The sequence below is a fragment of the Pan paniscus genome, chromosome 2 (assembly GCF_029289425.2).
Source record: "Pan paniscus chromosome 2, NHGRI_mPanPan1-v2.0_pri, whole genome shotgun sequence".
NCBI lineage: Eukaryota > Metazoa > Chordata > Mammalia > Primates > Hominidae > Pan > Pan paniscus.
In genome coordinates, this window is record NC_085926.1 from 38,165,280 (window position 1) to 38,189,483 (window position 24,204).

General features: G+C 36.5%; 1 protein-coding gene across 4 annotated transcripts in view; it reads left to right on the forward strand.

The window, feature by feature from the left end:
• OXSR1 (oxidative stress responsive kinase 1) overlaps positions 1-24,204 on the forward strand; it is a 93,375-nt gene that overhangs the window by 49,521 nt on the left and 19,650 nt on the right. For all 4 annotated transcript variants that reach the window (XM_003826097.6, XM_055109658.2, XM_055109659.1 and 1 more), the window contains 6 exons: positions 4,562-4,617; positions 9,986-10,095; positions 12,221-12,322; positions 12,977-13,110; positions 18,087-18,135; positions 18,765-18,830. In XM_003826097.6, the coding sequence (XP_003826145.2) occupies positions 4,562-4,617; positions 9,986-10,095; positions 12,221-12,322; positions 12,977-13,110; positions 18,087-18,135; positions 18,765-18,830 (517 nt within the window). The remainder of the gene's footprint in view (positions 1-4,561; positions 4,618-9,985; positions 10,096-12,220; positions 12,323-12,976; positions 13,111-18,086; positions 18,136-18,764; positions 18,831-24,204) is intronic.

Here is a 24,204-nt window from a genome sequence, read left to right on the forward strand (position 1 = left end):
AATATAGCTATCCTGTCTAACCTTTGGTAAGCATATCTTTCATTGTGGCCTAGTCTTTCAAGGGTCTTGGTTTTATTTAGGGAGTTTTAGTTTTAGCTCCTAACCTTATATCAGCCCAGTGCCATGTTTTCTATTACCTGTGGATTTGAAAACCTGAGCCCCCTAGCCATTTGGCCAGTTTCCCTCTTCTGTCTCCCAGGTCTTCTTACCTACTGCTCTGCCTCTTAAGTGTCTCTTTCATTTCTGAACCTTGAGAATTTTTTCCTTACTTTGCATCTAGCTGTGTGGTATTTTCCCCCTAATTTATCCAGCATCTCTTTGTGTTTGTAGCAAGGGAAGGGTGTGTTTTGGGTCAAGGGCCTGTATAGTAGTGATGAAAGTTTGTTTTCCAACGCAGCATTCGCCATTTAGCTGGAATGGGAATTCTCTGACACTTTAAATCGTAGACTTTCAGCCTGGGCTGCATATTGGAATATGGGAAGCTTTAAGAAGTATTGATACCTGGGTCCACCGCCAGAAATTTATTTAATTGGTTTGGAATGAGGCCTTGGCATTGGGACTTTTAAAAGTTCCCTGGGTAATTCTAATGTGCAGCCAAGTCTGAGACTATTACTTAGACTTTAGCAGTAACCAGCTCTGTAATACACTGAGACCTAGGCTTAGGAGAAAGTTGTTTTATTGGGAAGCAGAGGCAGATATTTTTAGGATGTCTTGCTACTTCTCGTATCTTCAGAGTCCATTTGTGATTTCAGGTGGATTTGTATGTCAGCCTAGTGGATTAGGTAAAGTAATTTTCCTCTGTCTCTACTGTGTTTCCTCTTTGACTTCTAGGATTTAGAGGTTTTGAGTAGGATGAATGGGTCTCTAAATCAGACTTTTCTCTCTGTATCTACCCAAATATTTTTCCCATTAGAGAGGCTGGCTGTGACAGAAATGTTGGATATTTTGTCAGTTTAAGATATTTAAATGTAGTGTATTTACAGCTTTGGTTTTGATTCATTGCTTTTCTTGACCTTTTTCAAGTTTTCCATAAATGGTGCCTATTGATGAGTAATAAAAATGTTATGGGCAGAAACTTGTGTTCTGTATTAATGAAAAGTCAAGCGTGTCTGTGATATTCCTTTTAATTTTAGAAGGAATGTGTAACTTTGGGGCAACAGTGACATGTGAGAAATGACATTAAGCAGTAAAAAACAAAACTCTTCTTGCTACTTAAGAGTGGATAGAGGATTTAGCTTTTGGAGCTGCTGACTTGCTTGATATTCTTTGTGGCAGAGTAAAAAAGTTCTTTAACTGGGGACTATATTGATTTCCAGATATTTAGTTACAAATCTTTTCCTTGAAAGGTTTATTGTCCTGTTTGAGGGCAGACTGTGGTGTTTTTTATTGTCCAGTGAATTGTGCTATTCTGCTTTTACTCCTGGAAGCTATTCTACAGATTGTACTTTTGGTTTCAAAAGGGAAACATGGATTGATTATCTGGGGCATTGATCAGGAAAAGTAGTCACTCAAAGTGCAGGCTCTGCTGAGAATGGATTATTGTCTCTTCACTTATGAAAGACTAAAACTTATAAAACAGGATTTGAGTGAGTAATATGTATATATGACTTTAAAAATTCAAACAGCACAAAATGGTGTATGGTACAAAATAAGTCTTCTCAGCATCACTGATGTTAAATTATTTGATAGTATGTGTCTTTCCTGTGATGTCATGAAAATGGCACCTTACTTTTATGGTTTTCCTTACAAAATCCCCTGACACCAATCTAACCATGAAAAAAACATTGTATACATTCCAGTAGAGTGGCATTCTACAAAATGCTTGACCATTACTCCTCAAAACTGTCAAGATTCTCAAAAACAAAGAAAACGTGAAAAACTGTCACAACCAAAAGGAGCCTAAGGAGACATGGCAGCTGAGTATAGTATAATATGGTATCCTGGGCAGGATCCTGGGACTGAAAAAGGACATTAGGTAAAAAGTAAAGAAATCTGAATAAACTGTGGACTTTATCTAATCATGATATGTGAATACTGGTTCATTTATTGTAGCAAAAGTACTGAACTAATATAAGATGTTAATAATAGGGGAAACTAAGTGTGAGGTGTGTAGGAACTCCTGTGCACTAACTTCTCAACTTTTATGTAAATCTGAAACTGTCCTAAAACATAAACTATTAAGTCTTCTTCTTTTTATGAATCCACAATACCCTGGTCCAAAGGGAATCACTTGTTGCCATTTTCTTGTGACTCCTTTGAGAGATATTTTATGTCAATATAAGCATAATGTATGTCTCTGTGTCATGTTTTTCTTTTAAAGAAAATACAAATGGCCACATACTTTATTTAGCATTCATTTTTCCCTTAATAATGTATTTGGAGACAGTTCCATGTCAACATGTATGTTCATTAGTATTCAAAGTATTTTACAGTTTAGATACACCACAGCTTAACTGGTCTCCTTTTGATGGATAATTAGATTGTTCCCATTTTTGACTGTAACATATTAGTTTATAACCCCGACGTTTGGAACAGAGTTAGGAGGTGGGGAGTAGGGATTGGGGAAGCGGGGAGGGAACAGTGTTTGGTTGGCATTTTTTCTTTCTTATTTTATACACTACTTTTTTTTTTTTTTCCCAGGAAGAGGATTTGAGGCAGGTCATCTCCTCAATGGTTATAGTTGTTAAAATGGTAATAGTTGTTAAAAATTTAAATAGTTATTTAAATCTATTTGAAGAATATCTCCTCCTATTTGCAGAATGCTTCCTATATACTAATAATAATGCTAAGTAAGTACAGGTGACTATAGTAGTATATTAAGATACAGGCCCAGATCTAGCTCATGGTGAAATAAGGAAGGGAGACAGACCTAGAAATATGATCATATAATACTCCTTGCTAACATTATAGTACAGCCTTCTGCAAAAACACAGAGAAGGGAGTGACTAAACTATACTTTTCTTCCCTCATTGGGTTTTAGGTGAGCTCAGAAAAGGGAGTTGGAAGTTAGTGGTTGACTCAGTTGGATGATCTTTGTCACAAAGGAAAGAGAATGTCCTCTATTCTCTCCTGTTTGTAGTGACTAGAATCTGAGACTAGATTCATGGAGTAAAGCAGGCTGGCCTGCACTCTACTAAGTCAGCCTCTGGGAGAACTACCTATAAATTGCTTGGGATTATAAGCAGTACAAAATACTCAGTAACATGATTTCCTTATGTTTCAGTGTATACTCAGGAAAGGCATTGTATACTGTAGTATGATGCTGCTTCTGCACACAGTTGTGAAACTCTTGTTCATTGTTTGCCAAGGAATGGTTATATCTAAACATGGAGGAAAAAGGGGACAGGGATAGGATGAAGTGCTCCGCTTTTCACTGGCTCCTTTTCATGACAAATAAGACGTTCTTCCATGAGCAGGCCTTGCTTTTCTTTCTTGTGTAGCTTCAAAGGCTGCCTTTCTTTTGCTTATTTGATTATATTTACTTTTAATTACAAAATGACTGTATTCCCACAAGTTATTCAGACACTGTTCCCTAGACTTCAATTCCATTAATCTCCACAAAAATCGCATTTGGCAAGGGAAAGGGGTGTGTTTGTGCAACATTAATGGTGTCATATGAAATGCACTGGTCTCTTATTTGATTTGTTCATTTAATAATGTATGTTAGCATTTCATGTCACAACATGTTGATTGACATTATTTCATGGATGTAATAGAAATAATTTAACCTTTCTACTGTTGCTGGCTGTTACTAGTTTTTGTTTTTTATTACAAACAATGCTGCAGTAGAACCCCCTTGTACTTTCCCTGTAAATTGTGAGAGTTCCTCTAGGTTATCAAGAAATGGTTTTGCTACTCTTAGGATTTGGGGATTTTAAATTTTGCCAAAAACTTGTTTTTGCTAAAAAAAAAAACTAAGTTGTAGATTTGAATGGATAGTATAATATTGTTTACATTGGGAGAAAAGCCCAGATATGTCATCGGTATATAGTCTGTTAACCAAACTGATAATAGTTGAAAACTTTGGAGAGAGTACGTAGACTTGAGAATGATGGTCAAAGGGATTTTGGCTTTTTTAGTTGTGTTTAGGTTTTTAAAGCAAGAATATTTTTCTATATTACTTGTTATAAATAGTTAAAACTATAGAGATGCCTGAGTAATTTCCATCTTTTTGTTACAGGCAAAGAATGTTCCCTGTTTTCAGTTGCATACTGATGATTTTAAAAATTTGATAATTCATTGGGGTATAGAAAAAAATATATTTCAAAATGTAGAATTAGGTGAGGGTCACATTCTTTGGCCACTTTTATCCCGATCAAGAATATTTGATCACTTGTGTTTTCTAGATATTATAGTAAGAACCTTTCTAGCTTTCTTTTTAATGTGTGGGTTTCTAGTACCAGTGACAACAATTTTACTATTAGTCTTAATATCCTTTAATATAAAATAGGACATTTAAATATTGCTAGTATTACATGAATATAGTAAACAATTGCTTAAATTATGTTACTCCAAAGAATAGATGTTTTTTGATACATAACTTTTTTTTTTTTTTTTAAAGAGATGTGAAAGCTGGAAACATTCTTCTTGGAGAAGATGGCTCAGTACAGATTGCAGGTAATGATTAGTATTTCTTTTTATTTGATTTAATGGTCAGTAGAACCACATTACTTATCTTTTATGTTTCCTTAGTCAGCATTCTCTCCTGTTCCCTGGACCATCTCTATTCAAGCATCCTCTGTTGGCACGTCATAGGATGCCACCGACTCTCAAGATATCTTCTCATACTCATCCTTCATTTCTGCTCTTAGACATTTTTTTCTGACCATTACTTGTTTCCTTCCAGCTATCCACTCCTTACTTCCATTAGGGTCTTCTGCTATGGGTTCTCATAGCATTCTGTACTTTCCTTTAAAGGAAAAGTAGTTGAGGATCTTCATTGTGTTTAAGAATAAGTACGTTATATAGAGGCTATACAGAGCTTCTTCTGTCCTGGGGGAAATGGAGTATTTGTCAATTAGGAAAAAGTGCCTGAGAAGTGGAAGTGCACTTTTGGCAGTTTCAGAGCTGAAGGGATAAGAGTTGCAGTCCAGGGCCTACCAAAAGTGGCTATCCTGATGAAACACCCCCTCCTCCAGGCTGAGACTCCAGAACGACTGTACCCAGGGATTGTCTAGCAAGCAGATCATCTGAGAAAACCTCAGCTTGGTCCCAGACTGCTAGAACAGTCAGGTGTTTGGCAGGAGGAAGATAATCACCCAAATCTTAAATTATTTCTTCATCTTTAAGAAGATAATTTAGGCGAACATCTTCATGTCTGTGAGGTAAGGAAATATTTTAACCAAGTCACATAAAGCTCTAATATAAAGGGAAAGATTGATAAATTTGACTCCTTTAAAATGAGCAACTTCTACTCATCAAAAGAGGAACAAATGGTTTATTACTATTAACAGAGTAAAAAGGTAAACCACAGAGTAGAGAAGATATTTGCAGCATGAATAATTGTTAAAGGGCTCAAGTGTAAAGCGTATAAAAAACTCACTGAGAGAAAAAAAAAACTCTAAAAAAGTGGGCAGAAAACTGGCATAGGCACTTCCCAAATGAAGACATCCAAATATAAATGTAGTAAAAGATGTTCAAGCTTACACTAGTAATTTGTTAAATGCAAAGTAAAATCACATTGTGACAACACGTTAAATTGATTGGCCTGGCAAAAACATCTTGACAGTACTAATTGTTGGTGTGGGTATAAAGCAAGGAAAAAAATCTCATTTCTGATGATAGGAATATAAATTGGTACAACCGTTTCATTACAGTTGAAGATATGCATACTGTTAGACTTTTGCTCCTAGGTGTATAGCCCAGAGAAACTCGTCCGTATCTGTGCCACAGTGTTCATAATCATTACAAGTTTGAAATAATCCCAATGCCAGTAGAATGGATAAATAAATTGTGGTTAATTATATACTGGAATACCGGGTTTTTGTTTGTTTGTTTGTTTGTTTGTTTTGAGACAGTCTCGCTCTGTTGCCCAGGCTGGAGTGCAGTGGTGCACTCTTGGCTCACTGCAACCTCTGCCTTCCAGGTTCAAAAGATTCTTGTTCCTCAGCCTCCCAAGTAGTTGGGATTACAGGCGTGCACCACTCCACCGACTAATTTTTGTATTTGTAGTAGAGACAGTGTTTCTCCATGTTGGCCAGGCTGGTCCTGAACTGTACCCACTAAAAAATAATTCCTCATTCCACCTCTCACCCCAGCCGTGGGTGACCACCATTCTCCTTTCTGTCTCCATGAATTTGACTACTTTAAGTACCTAAGTGAACTCATACAATATTTGTCCTTTTGTGATTGACTTTATTTCATTTTGTATAATGTCTTTAAGGTTCATGTTGTAGTGTCAGAATTTCATTACTTTTTAAAGCTGAATAATAATTCCATTGTATTTACGTGCTGCATTTTGTTTATCCATTCATTCATCAATGGGCATTTGAATTGCTTCCACCTTTTGGTCATTATGAATAATGCTGCTGTGAACACGAGTGTCCAAATATCTGTCTGAGTTTCTTGCTTTCATTTCTTTTGGGTATATCCTCATAAGTAGAATTGCTGGATCGTATAGTTATTCTGTGTTTAAGTTTTTGAGGAATTGCTGTATTATTTTTCATAGCAGCTGTACCATTTTACATTCCCACCAAGAGTGCACAAGAATCCAATTTCTCCACATCCTCACCAACGCTTGTTAGTTTCTGGGTTTTTTGTTTTTTCAGGTGGTAGCCATTCTAAGGGATGTAAGGTGTTATCTATCTCATTGTGGTTTTGATTTGTATTTCCCTATTGATTAGTGATGGTGAACATCTTTTCATGTGCTTATTGGCCATTTGTATATCTTCTTTGGAGAAATGACTCCTTAATTCCTTTGCCCATTTTTAAATTGGAGTGTTTATTTTATTTTTGTTGTTGTTGTTGAATTGTAGGAGTTCTTTACATATTTTGGATGCCAATCCCTTATCAGATGTATGATTTGCAAAATATTTTCTCCCAGTCTGTGGGTTGCCTTTCACTGTGTTGATAGTGACCTTTGATGCACAAAAGTTTTAAAATTTTGATTATCTACTTTTTCTTTTGTTGCCTGAAATTTGGTATTATATCTCAGAAATCATTGCTAACGCCAGTGTCATGAAGCTTTTCTCCTATGTTTTAAGAGTTTTTATAGTTTAGGGGCTTCTAACTTTTTCATACCTTATTATAGATAACACTTATAATTGCCTGATTCCACCTTCTATATTAGAAGTTGCACAAAGGGGGGGACCTTGTCTTCCTTGATCATTACTTTTGATCCTGTCACATAATAGGCACCAAAGTCCATCTTGAACTTTAATTGAAATTTTGTTAATGAAGGAACTAAATTATTTTTTTCACATCTAAGTTACTCTTTCTCTTTAGTTGGCAATTTAAAACGAAAGGCAAATGGCATTTTTGCTCTTTGGTTTCTGTTTTTAACTTTATGGTTGGATTGATTATGTTTCCTTAGCATTGTAGCTGTGCAGGTTATTTAACAAGAATATTTTGGTAAAGGGGATATTATCACTTACATTCCTTAGCTAAATGTTTTAACTAGTCTTCAGGGTTCACTTGGAAACAAGCAGAGGTATACCAGCTGAAGATACAAAAATTCTGGATCATTATTAAGTTCTGAGTTTAAAATTCTGAATATTTTAAAGCTACTTGAAGGTTTTTAGTAGGTTTTAAAAAGTAAACACTCTTCATAATTGAACCTAAAAAATATGTTGTATATACATAAGTTGTTTGAGTCTTTATCATATTTAAGTATTTTAAGGCACGACTTTGTCTCTCTGGTTAGTGATAAGAATACCTAGTACTTATTGAGTGTTTAGTATTAAAATATATTACAGGGACTGTTCTAAGTATATTATTAAGTCATTTAATCCTTAACAACAACCTTGTTAAGTAAGTACTGTTACTGCCTCCTTTTTACAGATGAAGAAATTGTAGCACAAAGATTGAAAATACCTGCCCAAGTTCAGCTGACTAGTGGCAGAGCTGAATGCACTAAATGTACTTTTTCCCCTTCATATGCACTTCAAATTGTTTACTTTGTTATTGTTGTTACAAATGGAACATTTTAAAGTTTTTAGATATTTGCCGGTTTAGGAGTATTGAAAACTGTTAAGATGATGATGATGATGATGATGATGATGATGATGATGATTTTAGAGAAAGCGTCTTGCTCTGTCACCCAGGCCAGAGTGCAGTGGTGCAAATGTAGTTCACTGCAGCCTCAAACTCGTAGGCTCAAGCAGTCCTCCTACCTCAGCCTCCCAAGTAGCTAGGGCTACAGGTGCCTGCCACAATGCCCAGCTAATTTTCTATTTTTTGTACAGATGGGGTCTCACTGTGTTGCCCAGGCTGGTCTTGATCTCTTGGCCTCAAGTGGTCCTTCTGCCTCAGCTTCCCAAAGTGTTGGGATTACAGAAATGAGGCACTGTGCCCAGCCAAGATTATTGTGTGTTTTTTTTTATAATTCTAAGTGCATTCAGACAAGATTATTGTTTTTAAAACTGTACTATATAGACTTGCTATTTTTAAACTGTACTGTATAGACAAGCAATTATTTCAAATAATTGTTTGAAAATGGCAGAATTCATAGACTTCTGAATCTGGAATTTTAAAGTTTGCCATGCTAAAATTAGCCTTCTCACAATCGGGTTTTCTGTAATTTATTGTATTTTCAAATTTATTTCTATTTTCATAATTTCTATTTTATAATTCTGTTTTCAATTTGAAAATAGAATAAATTATGGACAAATACAGACTCATTTAACATAATGCAGAGTATTCTGGAATGGACACAAAACAAAAGGGGAGTCAGAAAAGGTGTATAAAAGTTGGATAAGGTGTGTAAGAGCCTCACTATATTAGTTAAAGTTCTTTTGGTTGTATTGGAAATTATCACTGGCTGACTTAACAAAGCAGAAATTTTTGAAATACACTAGGAAATACACAGAATAAAACAAATCTAGCCTCAGAATGGGCAGGAACCCAGTTGTGCTGGTGACCTTCAGGATGCTGTTAGCATGGCTCAGCTCCAGTGACCCTTAATTTCTTTGTCTTTCCATTCAAGCTTCACATTTCTAGGAGACTAATATAGGCCTACCTTGGATTAAGGTGTCTAACCCTGGCTCAAATCAGGTATGCCCAGGGGTCAAGGTGAGGGAGTACAGATACACAACCAGGGCTATTTACAGAAAAGGGGGGATCGTGGTGAGGCAGGCAGTCCTTCTCATCAGTGACTGGTACTTTGGCTTCAGTATTGTGGGATAAAATCTTTGTAGAGAAAATCCTGAGGCTTAGAGAGTTGAAGTAAGTTTACCAATGTCATACATCTACCAAGAGGTGAAGTTAGGATATGTATTTAGAATTACGAACTCTGATTTATTTGGGGCTGAGTTCTTGAGAGCTCTTTGAATACTAAGCTAAAAAGGTTGGATTTCATTCTGTAGGAGTTTCTGAACTGAAAGGGCCATGTCAAAGTGATAATTTAAAAATGAATGGATAAATGAATCTGATAGTGGTATGTAGAGTGGATTAGAGCAAGGGGGAAAATTTGAGAAGATGATGATATGTGGGGGTGGAGAGGAAGGGAGTGAGGCACCTGCTAAGCTATGTCTTTTTTGTTTTTTTTGTTTTGTAAAGATGAGGTCTCCCTATGTTGCTTAGGCTGTTCTTGAACTCCTGAGCTCAAGTGAGCCTCCTGCCTTGGCCTCCCAGAGTGTTGGGATTATAGGTGTGAGCCACTGTTCCTAGTCTAAGCTATGTCTTAATTTAGTCAAGAAGTTCAGCAAAAAGATAAGAAACTATCATGCTTTTTATTTATATATAGGATGGTCACTACATTGTATTGTTTTCCTATTCATTTATGATAGTTGATGCACTTTAAATACCTTGCTGTTGTATTCTATTTCAGACTTTGGGGTTAGTGCTTTTTTAGCAACTGGTGGTGATATTACCCGAAATAAAGTGAGAAAGACCTTTGTTGGCACCCCTTGTTGGATGGCACCTGAAGTTATGGAACAGGTACCGTGTCTTTTTTTCTGTTTTAAATGGGTTAGGGCTTTGTTTTGAAGCTGAAAAAACTTAATAGTGTTTGCTTTTCTTTGGCATACCAGGTTAGCTTTGGGAAACATGTCCCTGTTCCTTGGTTAGGATTTTAGTCCACCCTTGACAACAAAACAACAAAAACTCTCTAGAACTTTGCAAAGGATATATGAAACTCAGGAATAATATAATTGAGGTTTGTTTTAATAATTTTATTAGTACAAATTATACCAAATTTTACATATAGATTTATTGGTTTAATGATTTCTAAATTATGTCCAGTTTTGTTTCCTAAGCCTCCATATAGTTATTTCTAGTTCTTAATAGATGCTTCACATAAATGCCTTATAGGTATATCAAACTCAGTATGCTGCGAACCGAATTCATTTTTACTCTGTTTTAATCACCTGTATTCACCCTGTTGGTGAGGGAAGGATTCCCACTGTAAAGTTATGGGAATGGCTGAACATACAACACCTGACACTGGACAGATGAGATTGACAGCTGTCTATTAGTCACATATACTCACAGCCTAGGGGAGGAGGATAACTGCATGCTGTGCAGGACCAGCAGGGTTGCACTGAGTAACAGAATGAACGAGAAGGGGCTTTGGAGACAGGCTTTGTAGTACCAGCAGATTGCAATGCCCCTTGGTTTCCTTGAGAAGATAAGATTGGCTGACAGGGAACCGAAATCTGCTTCTCAGGGGCAAGCAGGAACTGTACCTGGTCGTTTGATAAGGAGGATTGTTGGGCTAGGAGACATTATCTGCAAGAGCAGAGTAGGGAGGGGAACTTCTACTTAGGTCTCTAGAGGCCCTTCAGTTTTACCAGATGGCAGGGCAGCACATACTATTGATCCTTAATTTTAGGTCTTACACACTACACACTCCCCAAACCTATTTCTCCTATATTGCTTAGGATAGAAAATTAAAATTTATAACCATGTAATGTGCTGGTGACAGTGTATAAGTAGAGAAATTTGGCAACATATTCACTCTAAAAAGTTTAAAAGTATTCACAACCTTCGTAACTTTTTCATTATAGAAATTAAGGTGATAATACCATAATACAGATCGTTTGGAAAACAAAAAAGCTACCCCACTACAAAACATTTTGTTTTGATTCTTTCTAGTATTTTACTGTTTGTAAAAGTTTCAGGACGTATGAGCAATTTTGTGTTTTTTTTCCTCATGTTTTATCACAAATGTTTTTTATATGTTCACATAGAATTAATAAATATTGCTTTTAATTGACTAATTTTAAAAATATACCATACTTAACAGTTTCTTCACTGTTGGTGAACATTCCGTTTGTGTCTTTATTTTTTGTATTACCAAATATATTTAGATTTTGCCTACTTTATTTTATTGGTTTAAAGCTTATGAACACTTTCATTGTTCTTGGTACACATTAGAGGTAGCTTTTTTGTTTGTTTATTTTTAGAGACAGAGTCTTGCTCTGTCTCCCAGTCTGGAGTGCAGTGGTGCCATCATGGCTTACTGCAGCCTTGAACTCCTGGGCTCAAGCTAGCCTCCCGAGCAGCTGGACTGTAGGCATACGTCACCACTCCTAGCTAATTAAAACAATTTTTTTTTTGTGGATATGGGGTCTCACCATGTTGCCCAGGCTGGTCTTGAACTCCTGGCCTCAAGCCCACCTTATCCTCCCACCTCAGCCTCTCAAAGTGTTGGGATTACAGGCAAGAGCCACCGTGCCCCACCTCAGAAGCTAACTTTTTTTTTTTTTTTGAGGTGGAATTTCACTCTTGTTGCCCAGGCTGGAGTGCAATGGCATGATCTCAGTTCACCGCAACCTCTACCTCCTGGGTTCAAGCGATTCTCCTGCCTCAGCCTTCCGAATAGCTGAGATTACAGGCACGCGCCACCGTGCCCGGCTAATTTTGTATTTTTTTTTTTTTTTAGTAGTGATGGAGTTTCTCCATGTTGGTCAGGCCGGTCTTGAACTCCCAACCTCAGGTGATTCGCCTGCCTCAGCCTCCCAAAGTGCTGGGATTACAGGTGTGAGCCTCCACCCTGGCCAGAAGCTAACTTTTAAAAGTCCTTTTATGCTGGTAAAAATAATCATGCAAATCTGTTTTGCAGGTCCGTGGTTATGATTTCAAAGCTGATATTTGGAGTTTTGGAATTACAGCAATTGAATTGGCCACAGGGGCGGCTCCTTATCATAAATATCCACCAATGAAGGTGAGGCTTGTATTCCAAATACTACCCCAGCTCAAGTCCCAATTCCTTTTCAGAGCCATTTGCCAGTCTTTTAATTTTTTTTTATTGTGGTAAAATACACATAACATAAAATTGACCATCATCTTTAACCATTTTGAGTATATAGTTCAATGGTATTAAATGCATTCATCACGTTGTGCAGTTGTCACCACCATCTGTATCCAAACTCTTCATTTTAAAACTGGAACTCTATACCCATTAAATAGTAACTCTTGATTCCCATTCTTAGCCCCTTGGCAATCACTTTTTGTCTCTATGATTTTGACTACTCTCAATACCTCATATAAGTAGAATCACAGTGTTTATCTTTGCATGGCTAGCGTAATGTCCCCAAGGTTCATCCATGTTGTAGCATGTTGAAGAATTTTCTTGCTTTTTAAGGCTGAATAATATCCATTGCGTGTGTGTGTTGAGAAGCTAACCATCTACAGCAGATTATTTACGTGAAATACACGTAATAACTCTGGGTTTTAAACAACTGATTCAGATATGAACTTACAGAAAATAAAATGTTTGTATGTTGGTCGGGGGGTGCCTGTATTGAAAAATCTTGACCGCAATAGTTAAACTTTACTGAGTCATCACAAGTTTATAGTATATTGAAAATTCTTGCAGGTTTTAATGCTGACACTGCAGAACGATCCTCCTTCTTTGGAAACTGGTGTTCAAGATAAAGAAATGCTGAAAAAATATGGAAAATCATTTAGAAAAATGATTTCATTGTGCCTTCAAAAAGATCCAGAAAAAAGGTAAAATATGAGAAAAAGTCTACTTTTCTCTCTAATAAAACATTGTGAGAAGTCTAAGAATCACATACTCGTATGTACAGGAAATTATTTTCAAAAGAACTAAATATAAACCTAAAAAAAGTATACAGAGACCATTATACTAGATTGGAAATGAATTGATTTCTGCCTTCTTTGTAGTATACAGTGTACCCTAAATAGTTCAGCTTTTTCCTTGTTAATTTCTTATAAAGTTGTACATTGTGAATTCTGTATTAATAAATGCCAAGTTAGTGGAGAGGTTTGTTTTTAATTTGCATTTAAAATTTATAAATGAATGTCTTAATGCCATTTACAGTATTAATAAAGGAAAGACCCATAGAAAATTTATATTTAGTGTCTAATAATCATACTTATTTCCATGTTAGAAAGATATTTTAGTAAGTGGACCAAAAATTCAAATAGCTTCCTTATCAATATTAGACAGATTGAATGACAAGTGAGCAAATAAATAAGAACATCCGATATGTGTAACTTCATGAATTAAGCAGAATCGTAGAATGTTGGGGATCATTGAGTACAACCTTTTATTTTTGAGGTCACTTGATACTTAGTCATAGGAGTAGGACTTGAATCTCAAAGTCCTGATTCCTAACTTAGGGCTCTGTTCCCTCTGAATCTTATTTGTCTGTTTCACATATATATTCCACTCAGCTTCTTAGCACTGAGTTCTTTAATTTTTGTTTCTCTAAAGATCATTAAAAGGGAAAGACTTTGATGTTCTTGATCACATCTCTAGTATATGTAATAGGGTTTCAGAATTTATTGTTGGAAATATTGGAAAGGGTAAGAAAAACAGGTAGCAAAATTTATACCTGTGTTTTTATAATTTTTTTTTTCTGTTTCTGAGTAAACAGTTAAAAAAGACAGGAAACACTTTTCTTTTATCAAATTAGTTGGTTAAAGGAACAAAATTATCTTGTTACAAATACCTAGAAATGCCAGATAAAATCTATCCAACTTAAAGATTCTCAGATGCCAGAAATAATGAGGAAGCCCTAAGTTAAAGAAGAAATATTGTGAACTAATCCCATGGCTGTTTTCAGTGGGTCACTATTCATTCTGATAACCTACTGATTTGGATTTATAACTCCCATGTGAAAACTGGAAGTGAGATCTTGGGTCCACCCAGTGGGGAGTTTGAACTGAGATTCTTCTTAAAGCTAAGAACTTCAGATGTCTGTATCCTTAGTAAAAGGATAGACAAGAATAAAAATTGTCATCACCAAGAGACAACAAAAACCTCTCCTGAATAATCAAGCCCTTCAACCTGGACATTCCACAGGTTTAGAGTCTATACTACCTATGTTATCCAGGAACCCACAGGATTAGAAAGTTAAAAAAGCTTCACCAAATCAGTTTTTATTTTTGACGGAAGTAGTCACAGAGCTGCACTGGAAGAACACTTTCAAACTCTAGCTCCCATTGGATTCCTGAACATAATGCCCCACTGTAATAAGGTCACAATCCAAAATTAAGAAACACACAGTGAAACAATGCATTATGAACTAGTTAGCAGACACAAGCAGAAGGATTAGTGCTCCAGAAGATTTAGGTAATGCAGTGAAAATCTGAAAAGATACAAAATTAAGTATATTGAAAATAATTAAAATTAGAAGAAATCAGACCCACAAGAGAAGACTGTGACTATGACAGAAGAACCAAATAGCAATGCCAGAAATGAAAAATACAGTGATTAATGTTTAAAACTTTCCATGAGTGTGAGCTGGACTTGTTGACTCACTTCTGATGAGTAGAGTATGAAAAAGGAAAAATAGCAACTTTACAATGCACCTCCTCTACCCAATGACCAAGGTTAACATCACTATTAATAATACATTGATAAGACTGATATGTACCTCTTGATATGGTGCAATGAGAAGGGCATATATATAACCTGTGAGGTATTCTTCCTCCAAATCCGTAACTTCGGTCTATAATGAGAAAACATCAGACAAACCCAAATCGAGGAATATGCAGCAAGATACCTGACCAGCACTCTTCGAAACTGTCAAGGAAGAGAGACTAAGAAACTGTCACAGATTGGAGGAAATTAAGAAGACGTGAAGACGGAAAGCAACAGAGTATCCTATACTAGATCCTGGGACAGAAAAAGGACATTAGTGGAAAAACTGGAGAAATGGAATGAAGTCTGTAGTTTAGTTAATAGTATTGTACCAGTGTTGATATTTTAGTTGATTTCTTTATTATTATACTGTGGTTATGTAAAAGGTTCACAATAGCAGAAGGTGGTGAATGGCATGTAGGAACTCTGTACTAGCTTTGCAGCTCTTCTGTAAGTCTAAAATTATTATAAAACTTTAAGAAAACTGGAACCTATAGAAAATCTATTCCAGTTTGTAAACCAAAATTAAACTTTGTTTAGAACATTGCTAAGTTAAAATAACACGCACAATGGACTGGTTAAACAGAACAACCAATAAAACAAAAAAGAGATTATTTACTCATCAAGTACCAGGCACTGTGGTAAACACTTAACATATATTGTTTAATTCTCACAGTAATCCTTTGAGGATAGCACTGTTATTTTCTTTATTTTACAAATGAAGAAACTGAATCACAGAGAGGTTAAGTAACCTTCTCCAAAGTCACACAGCTAATAAATGGTGGAATCAGAATTCTGACCCATGCAATTGGACTAGAGTTAGCCTGTTTTAATCAGACTACACTATACTGAGGAAATTGCTCAGAATGTAGCACAGAAAGATCAAAGAGGGAATATGAAAGAAATATTAACATTTGGAGGGTAGACTGAGAAGGTTCAGTATGTTTGTATGTATGCACATCCACACACACACACACACACACACACAAATATACGTATACATATACATGAACTTACCAGGAAAGACTAGAGAGAATGTAGGAGAAGCGATATTCAAAGAAATAATGGCTGAGAATTTTCCAGAGTTGATGAAAGACCTATATTCTCAGAGTAAAGAACCATCCCCCCAGAATTCCAAGCAGTGTCCCCCTTGTTCCACTTGTACAAGTTGTTGTGAAACTACTGGACACGAAGCAAAGACAAACTCCTACAGGCAACCTCGGGGAACAGATTACCTACTGAGGATTAGCAGGTAGACTTGACAGCTACTTCCCCAATAACACAACAGTTGAGGCCAATGTTTAGTGAAATGCTCAGAGAAAATGCAGTCATGTGTCACTTAAAATGATGAGGATACATTCTGTAATATGTGTATTAGGCAGTTTTGTCATTGTTTGAACATCGTGGAGTGTACTTACACAAACTTTGATGGTACAGCCTACTGCATGCCTAGGCTATTTAGTGTAGCCTGTTGCTCTGACTACTGTCAGATACACAGTATATTGTTGGCCAAAGCATTGAGAGGCTCATGACTGTGACTTTAACCCAGAGTTCTCCAGCTAGTCAGACTATCATTCAAGAATGAGCATGAAATTATTTTGCACACAGAAATTGAGTTTTCCAGTCACATTCTGTCACTTAAAGAACCCATAAGTTGTACTTTAGAAAGAAGGAAATGAAGTCAGAAGAAAGGAATGAATAATAAGAAGCAATGTTGAGCAATCACATTGTTGAGCGTATTGAGAAGCAATTGTTGAGCATATGAAAAAATAAGAGTGATAATGTAGGATTTCAGTTTGCATAGCACTTTCACATTTATTCAGCTTTTTAATCTTTATAATAATCATCTGAGGTGCTGGTTCTTAAACTTGAATGCATATTGGAATTACCTGGGGAGTTTTAAACATTACTAAAGCCAATTAAAGATTCTGCTTTAATTGGTTTGAGGTACAGCCTGGTCATTGGTTTTGTTTGTTTGTTCGTTTGTTTGTTTTTGAGACAGTCTTGCTTTGTCGCCCAGGCTGGAGTACAGTGGCACAATCTTGGCTCACTGCAACCTCCGCCTCATGGGTTCAAGCAATTCTCCTGCCTCAGCCTCCCAAGTAGCTGGGACTACAGGCGCACGCCACCATGCCCTGCTAATTTTTGTGTTTTTCTTAGCAGAGACTGGGTGTCACCATATTGGCCAGGCTGGTCTTGAACTCCTGATATCGTGATCCACCCACCTTGGCCTCCCAAAGTTCTGGGATTACAAGCATGAGCCATGGTGCCCGCTGGTCATTGGGATTTTTACATTCCTCCCAGATAGTTCAATGCACAGCAGTGTTTAAGAACTTAGGGGCTTGGCCAAGTAATACTGAACCTTAGAGAGGTTGTGATTTGCTCAGGATCAGGTAGGTGTGTGGCAAAATCAGGTCCAGTCTCTTAAATGTTAAATTCTTTATTCTGAATGATACTCTTTTAAAAGCTTGTAAAATTGACAGTCGTGTCTTTACTTAAAAGGAAATAAGACCATGAAGAAATGAGTTAAACACTGAGTTTTGTTAAATTTGGGGAATATACTTTTAGAATTTTCATTTTTAAAGGGAGATTGTGAAATCTGTTTTTAGGGATCTGTGGTTACCTAAATTGAAGGCTGGCAGGCTACCATGTGGCAAGAAGTGGAGGTCTTGATTTGGTCCATTTCCTCTTTGTGTGTTTAAATATATTTTTATGCCTTGCTAAAAATGTTAGATAGATATTTTCTAGCTTACTTATTGGGAAATAATATTAAATATTAAATTAATATTATTAAATAGCAAATATATTAGACTCTATTAAGAAATCATGCTTCCAGAAAAAACATTTCACTAATGATTTTTTCAAAGAATCTACAATAATTATTATCAGAATATTTGTTTTGAGTTTTTTATTTTATTCAATGTCCTGTATCAAGTTTATTTTACTTTTGCTTTTTAGCAGTTTAAGGAAAGTAGAGTATACTGAGTTTTTATTTTGCTGTTGAAAAAAATTTTTTCTCATTTTTGATGATGGAATCTGACATTACACTTGAATTAATTATAAAAACTTTTCTTCCCTCCCTTCCTGGTTTTAGACCAACAGCAGCAGAACTATTAAGGCACAAATTTTTCCAGAAAGCAAAGGTAGGAAATTCCAGCTTTTGATTATGTGTGTTCATAGGATGCTCCTCAATTACTCAGATTATGTTCAGTGCTTAGAAGTTGGATGATTATGTTTGGAAAAATGATGGTAGATAAAATAATTGCAGAAAGCACTATGTATACAGTCTTTGGTAATTAAGATAATTGCTTCAGAATTTAGTAAATCCGTTTTTAAATATTAGGTTAAACTGATCATAGGAACAATGATTATTAAATTTTGCCATTATAAATATAATTTGTGAAAAATACCGAACTCTGGTTTTAAGGTTTACTACTGAATTTGTAAACATCTCATTTCCCAAATATATCAGATAGTAGGATGTTACTGTAGTTGGAAATGTAGGACCATGATCTCAAAGAACATACAGTACAGCAAACTCTTCATAGACAGTGGTTCATACGGTGTACTACATCTTAATTTTCTGTCTCAATTTATGAAATTGTGGTAGTAACATACTAAAGGAGCTTCAGAGTGAAAGAATGAAAGTTTTTCTCACACTTCATTACAGAACAGTTACTATATCACATTTTGATTATGGTGAACTTTTTTGTGGGTTTTTTTTGGTACCTTAAAAACTTGTAAGAACAAAATACTTACTTTTCCTCTCCAGAATAAAGAATTTCTTCAAGAAAAAATATTGCAGAGAGCACCAACCATTTCTGAAAGAGCAAAAAAGGTAAATCAGAATTTAACTCAGTTTTCCTGAAGAATTTACTTTATTTTAGGATTTTGAAAACTTGTTAAGTAATACATTGTTAATGGTATATGAGAATTACTGGTTTTCTGTCGATCCTTTCTAAAGCATTCTTTGATACATTCATTCAGCAAATATCTTTGGTCTACCAGATGCCTTGGTATTACTCTGCTATCTTTTAGGATGAAAAGGGATGCTAGACAGTAATTGGTAAATTAATTCTAAACTCTGTTTGATAACTGTTTCCAGCTACCAGAGTGAGTTGTGATTTTACATGACATTTATAGCTTTGGGTATAAGTCACAGTACCCTCTTTGGAACTCCAAATTTTCTACTGCCTTTACAGAAAGACTGAAAGAACTTTATTACGCATATGTAATTTCTAAGAAGTTTGGTCATGATGTGAGCATACAGAATGCTTTAATATCTCAGTTTGGGCAGAATATATTAATCTTCCTGTCCATGATACTTTTATGAACCTCTGTGAGAGCAGGGAGAAGAAAATCCTCCCTTTTCCTCACTCTTACTTCTCTGCTCAAGCAGACTTATCCAATGTGAAGGAAAGGAGGCAGTTTGGGCTTCTGCTGATGATAGACTTGAAGAAGGTAAAGGTCTTACACCTTGTATAATATAGTGGTAGGCCTGTCCAAGAAGTTAGAAGCATTATGTCTAGCAGTGGCTTATTCTCTTCCGTAGATCTCACTGCTTGGGGATTTTGATACATTCCAAGAATTTAACACAATGAAGAACCAGAAATGTATATTAAATACTTGGAAATGATATTCTTAATAAGCACTGGTAAAACAGTTAACTTGTCTCAATTTTAGAGATATATCTTTTTCAGTGGCTATAATGCATCGTTACATATCAGAATCACTTGGGGACTTAAAAAAAAAAAGAAAGAAACATGGACAATGTCATCCCAAACCAATTAAAGTCATGTCTCTAGTGGATGAGACCTGGACGATTATTCTCATGGATAGCTACTAGGTTAAAAACTCACTTGGCTCATTCCTTCACTTTATGTCAAGTCTACTCAATTGGCCTTTCCTCAGAATAATATTCTCTGATTACTAAAACAGTACCCTCCCATGACTCTCTATCCCTTTACCCTACTTATCACCATCTGACATTTTACAGTGTTTCTTTACCATTAGAATAACAGCTTAATGAGAACAGGGACTTTTTTTCATTGCTGTATCTTCAGTGTGCCTAGAATAGTTCCTGACACACAGGATATTCTTAAATAATATGTATATATTTTTATGCTTATTAATATGTATAAAATTTCTATGCTTATTATTGTTTATAATAAATCCCATCTGAGATACGTGTTGATTTATATCTGAAATCTGATTAATTTAAGAAGAGTAAGTTGGGTGCAGTGGCTCATGCCTGTAATCCCAGCACTTTGGGAAGCCAAGGCAGGTGGATCACTTGAGGCCAGGAGTTCAAGACCAGCCTGGCCAACATGGTGAAACCTCGTCTCTACTAAAAATACAAAACTTAGCCTGGCGTGGTAGTACATGTCTGTAATTCCAGCTACTCGGAAGGCTGAGGCATGAGAATCATTTGAATGCAGAAGAGGGAGGTTGCAGTGAGCTGAGATTGTGCCACTGTACTCCAGCCTGGGCGACAGAGCAAGACTCTGTCTCAAAAAAAACAAAAGAAGAGCGAGCCTCAGACCGGGGATATGGTGACTCATGCTTGTAATCCCAGCACCTCTGGGAGGCTGAGGTGGGAGGATAGCTTGATCCCAGGAGTTCAAGGCTAGCCTGAGCAACATAGTGAGACCCCATATCTATAAAAAGAATTTAAAAATTAATGAGCTATGGTGGCATACACCTCTGGTCCCGGCTATTCAGGATGTTGAGGTGGGAGGATCGCTTGAGCCTGGGAGGTTGAAGGCACAGTCAACTGTGATCATACCACTGTACTTCAGCCTGGGTGAATACCTGCATATATTTCCACCCTCCTGCCAAAAATTACCTACTAAAAGAACTGTTAAGAGAATAAAAAGAGATCAAGCATGGTGGCTCACGCCTGTAATCCCAGCACTTTGGGAGGCTGAGGCGGATGGATTGCTTGAGCTCAGGAGTTCAAAACCAGCCTGGGCAACATGGCAGACCCTATCTCTACTAAAAATACAAAAATTAAAATTAGCCAGGCATGGTGGTGCGTGCCTGTGGTCCCAGCTACTCAGGAGGCTGAGGTGGGAGGATTGTTTGAGCCTGCAGGGCAGAGGTTGTAGTGAGCCAAGATCATGCCACTGCACTCCAGCCCGGGTGACAGGTGAGACTGTGTCTCAAAACAAAAAGAAAAAAGAGAATAAAAAGAAAAGGCATAAACCTCTAGTGGACAAAAAATGAGAGAAGTGAAAGCTGCAACCAAATTTTCAAAACTTTGATGCCCATAAATTAGTGGTAAAGGACTTGGCAAATCAGCGGACTATAATTGCTAAGCCAGTATTAAGAAAAGCTTGAAAGCTACCATATACAACAGAACCCTGAAAGGTAAGGGAATTAATAGTGCCAGGTACCTCCAGAAATGAGAGTGAAAGTAGGGCTAAAAACAGGAAGATTGGTTGACAATCTTAAGATAGAGTTAGACTCTGGTCCCTCCCCCACTCCATGCTGCACTCCAGGAGATGTCTGGAGGTTTATTCTGCAGAAGGGTAAAAGAAATGGTCTCTGAACTGAAGGACACCAGGCACAGTTAAAGATGGGAATAACTTACTGAAAAGGGCATTTAAGTAATTGTTTACACATTGAATGTTAAGAATCTATCCATATCATTTCATTCAACTCCTGGAACATAAACATTAAGGCTTATTACCCCCTAGACAAGACGTTGAAAAATCCTTATTTGATCAATCTGACTAGCCTAAGAGGAAAAACAGAAGTACTGACATTGGAGGTGGGAAATGCTCACCCACATCACTCTGCAGTGAAGCAAACTCCACCCACTTAAAAGCTCAGTGTTTCCAATCAGTGCTTTAGTTCCTTGCTCTTAAATATGAGCATAGATCTAGGATCACAGGATACCTCAGGGAAACCTCTTAATGTGAAAAATAGAGGTCAAAATAAACAGAAAAAAAGAGAAACTTACAGGAAACAGACTATATAGGAAGATAATTTAAATAAAATCATGACTGTCTTTAGAGATAAGAGTTTATATTTGCCAGGAGTGGTAGCCCATGCCTGTAAATCCCAACACATTAGAAGGAGAAGTCAGGAGGATTGCTTGAGCTCAGGAGTTCTAGACCATCCTGGGTAACAAGGCAAGACCCAGACTCTACCAAAAAAAAAAATTAGCTGGGCATGGTGGCATGTGCCTGTGGTTCTAGCTGCTCAGGAGGCTGAGGCAGGAGGATCGCTTGAGCCCAGGAGGTAGAGGCTGCAGGGAGCTGTGTTTGTGCCACTGCACTTCAGCCTGGGTGACAGAGCAAGACCCTGTCTCAAAAGAAAAAAAAAAAAGAGTTTGCATTCACAAAAAGTGAACATGACACTGTTAAAGAAGCATTTGTGCCATGACAATTCAGTGAAGACTAAAGAATCATCATCTTCAAATGGCCTTGGTACAACTGAATATTCACATGCAGAAGAATGAAGTTGGGTCTTTTACTCTCGTCCTACAAAAAATTAACTCAAAATGGATTGTTGACCTAAATATAAGAGCTAAAGTTATAATACTGTTGGAAGAAAATATAGCTATAAATCTTTGGGAATTTGAGCTAGGCAAAGCTTCCTTAGATATGACACCAAAAATACAAGCAATAAAAGGAAAAAGTAGGTAAATTGATTTTATCAAAAATTAAGACTTTTGTGCTTCAATAGACGCTGGCAAGAAAGTGAAAAGACAACCTACAGAATGGGAATAATTATTTGCAAATCATATATATGATAAGGGACTTGTATCTAGAATATATACAGAACTTTTGCAACTCAATAATAAAAAGACAACACATTTTTAAAAATGGGCAAAGGATCTGAATAGAAACCTCTTGAAGATACATAAATGGCCAATAAACACATGAAAAGATACTCAGTATTATTAGCCATCAGAGAAATGCAAATCAAAATAACAAAGAGATACCACTTCACACCCACTAGGATGGCTATAATCAAAAAGACAGTAACAACTGTTGGTAAAGATGTGGAGAGATTGGAACACTTCTGCACTGGTGATGGGAATGTGAAATGGTGCAGCCACTTTGGAAAGCAGTCTGGCAGTTCCTCAGAAGCCTAAACAAAGTCACCAGGTGACCCAGCAGTTCTACTCCTAGGCACACGCCAGAGAATTGAAAACGTAAGTCCACACAAAAATGTGTACGCTGCTCATAGCAGCATTATTCGTAATAACCAAAAAGTGTAAACAACCCACATGCTCATCAGCTGATGATTAGATTTATAAAATGTGGTATATTCATACAGTAGAATATTATTTGACAATAAAAAGGAATGAAGTACTGATACATGCTATAGCATGGATGACCCTTTCAAACATTATGCTAGTTTAAAAAGCCCATCACAAAAGACCACATGTTGTGTGATTCAATTTATGTGAAATGTTGAAAATAGGCAAATGTAAAGAGACAGAAAGTAGATTAGTGGTAACTTAGGACTGGGGGTTTTGGAGAGAAATGGGCAGTTACTGCTAAAGAGTATGGCATGTCTTGTAGGGAGTGATAAAAATGTTCTAAATTTGATGGTAGTGATGGTTGCACAACTTTGAATATACTAAAAATCATTGAACTGTATACTTTGAGTGGTTCAGTTGTATGGTATATGAATTATAAGGGAGCTTTTAGAGAACCAGGACCAGTACCAACAAAAAGCTTTTGGAAATTGAAAACAGAAGAAATGAAAAATTCAATACAAAGGTTGAGGAAATTTCCCAGAAAAGAGTTCAAAAGGCCCAGATATAGATAACAAAAAAGCTGAGATTAGAGGACCATTTGAGAAGGTACAGCATTTGAGTAAAGAGAATTCCAGAAAAGGAGAACTGAGAAAAACAGAAGAAAGTAAATCATTGACAAAATAATTCAAGAAAAATGTCCAAAACTGGATGGTCATGAATTTCCAGATTGAAAGAGTCTTGAGTACTCAGCACAATTAATAAAAATAGACTAATGCTGACATACATTACCATGATAAGTTAGAATACTGGAGGCAAAAAGAAGAATCTGTAGTCTTCCAGGGAGGGGGGAAATGTCACAGACAGGATCAGGAGTCATGATCACCTCAGCAGCACTTCTGGAAGCCAAACAATGAGGCAGTTTTCTTCAAAGGTATGAAAGAAAATAATTACTGATGCAGCCTTTTCTTTTTTAACCAAACAACGAATGAAGTGTGAA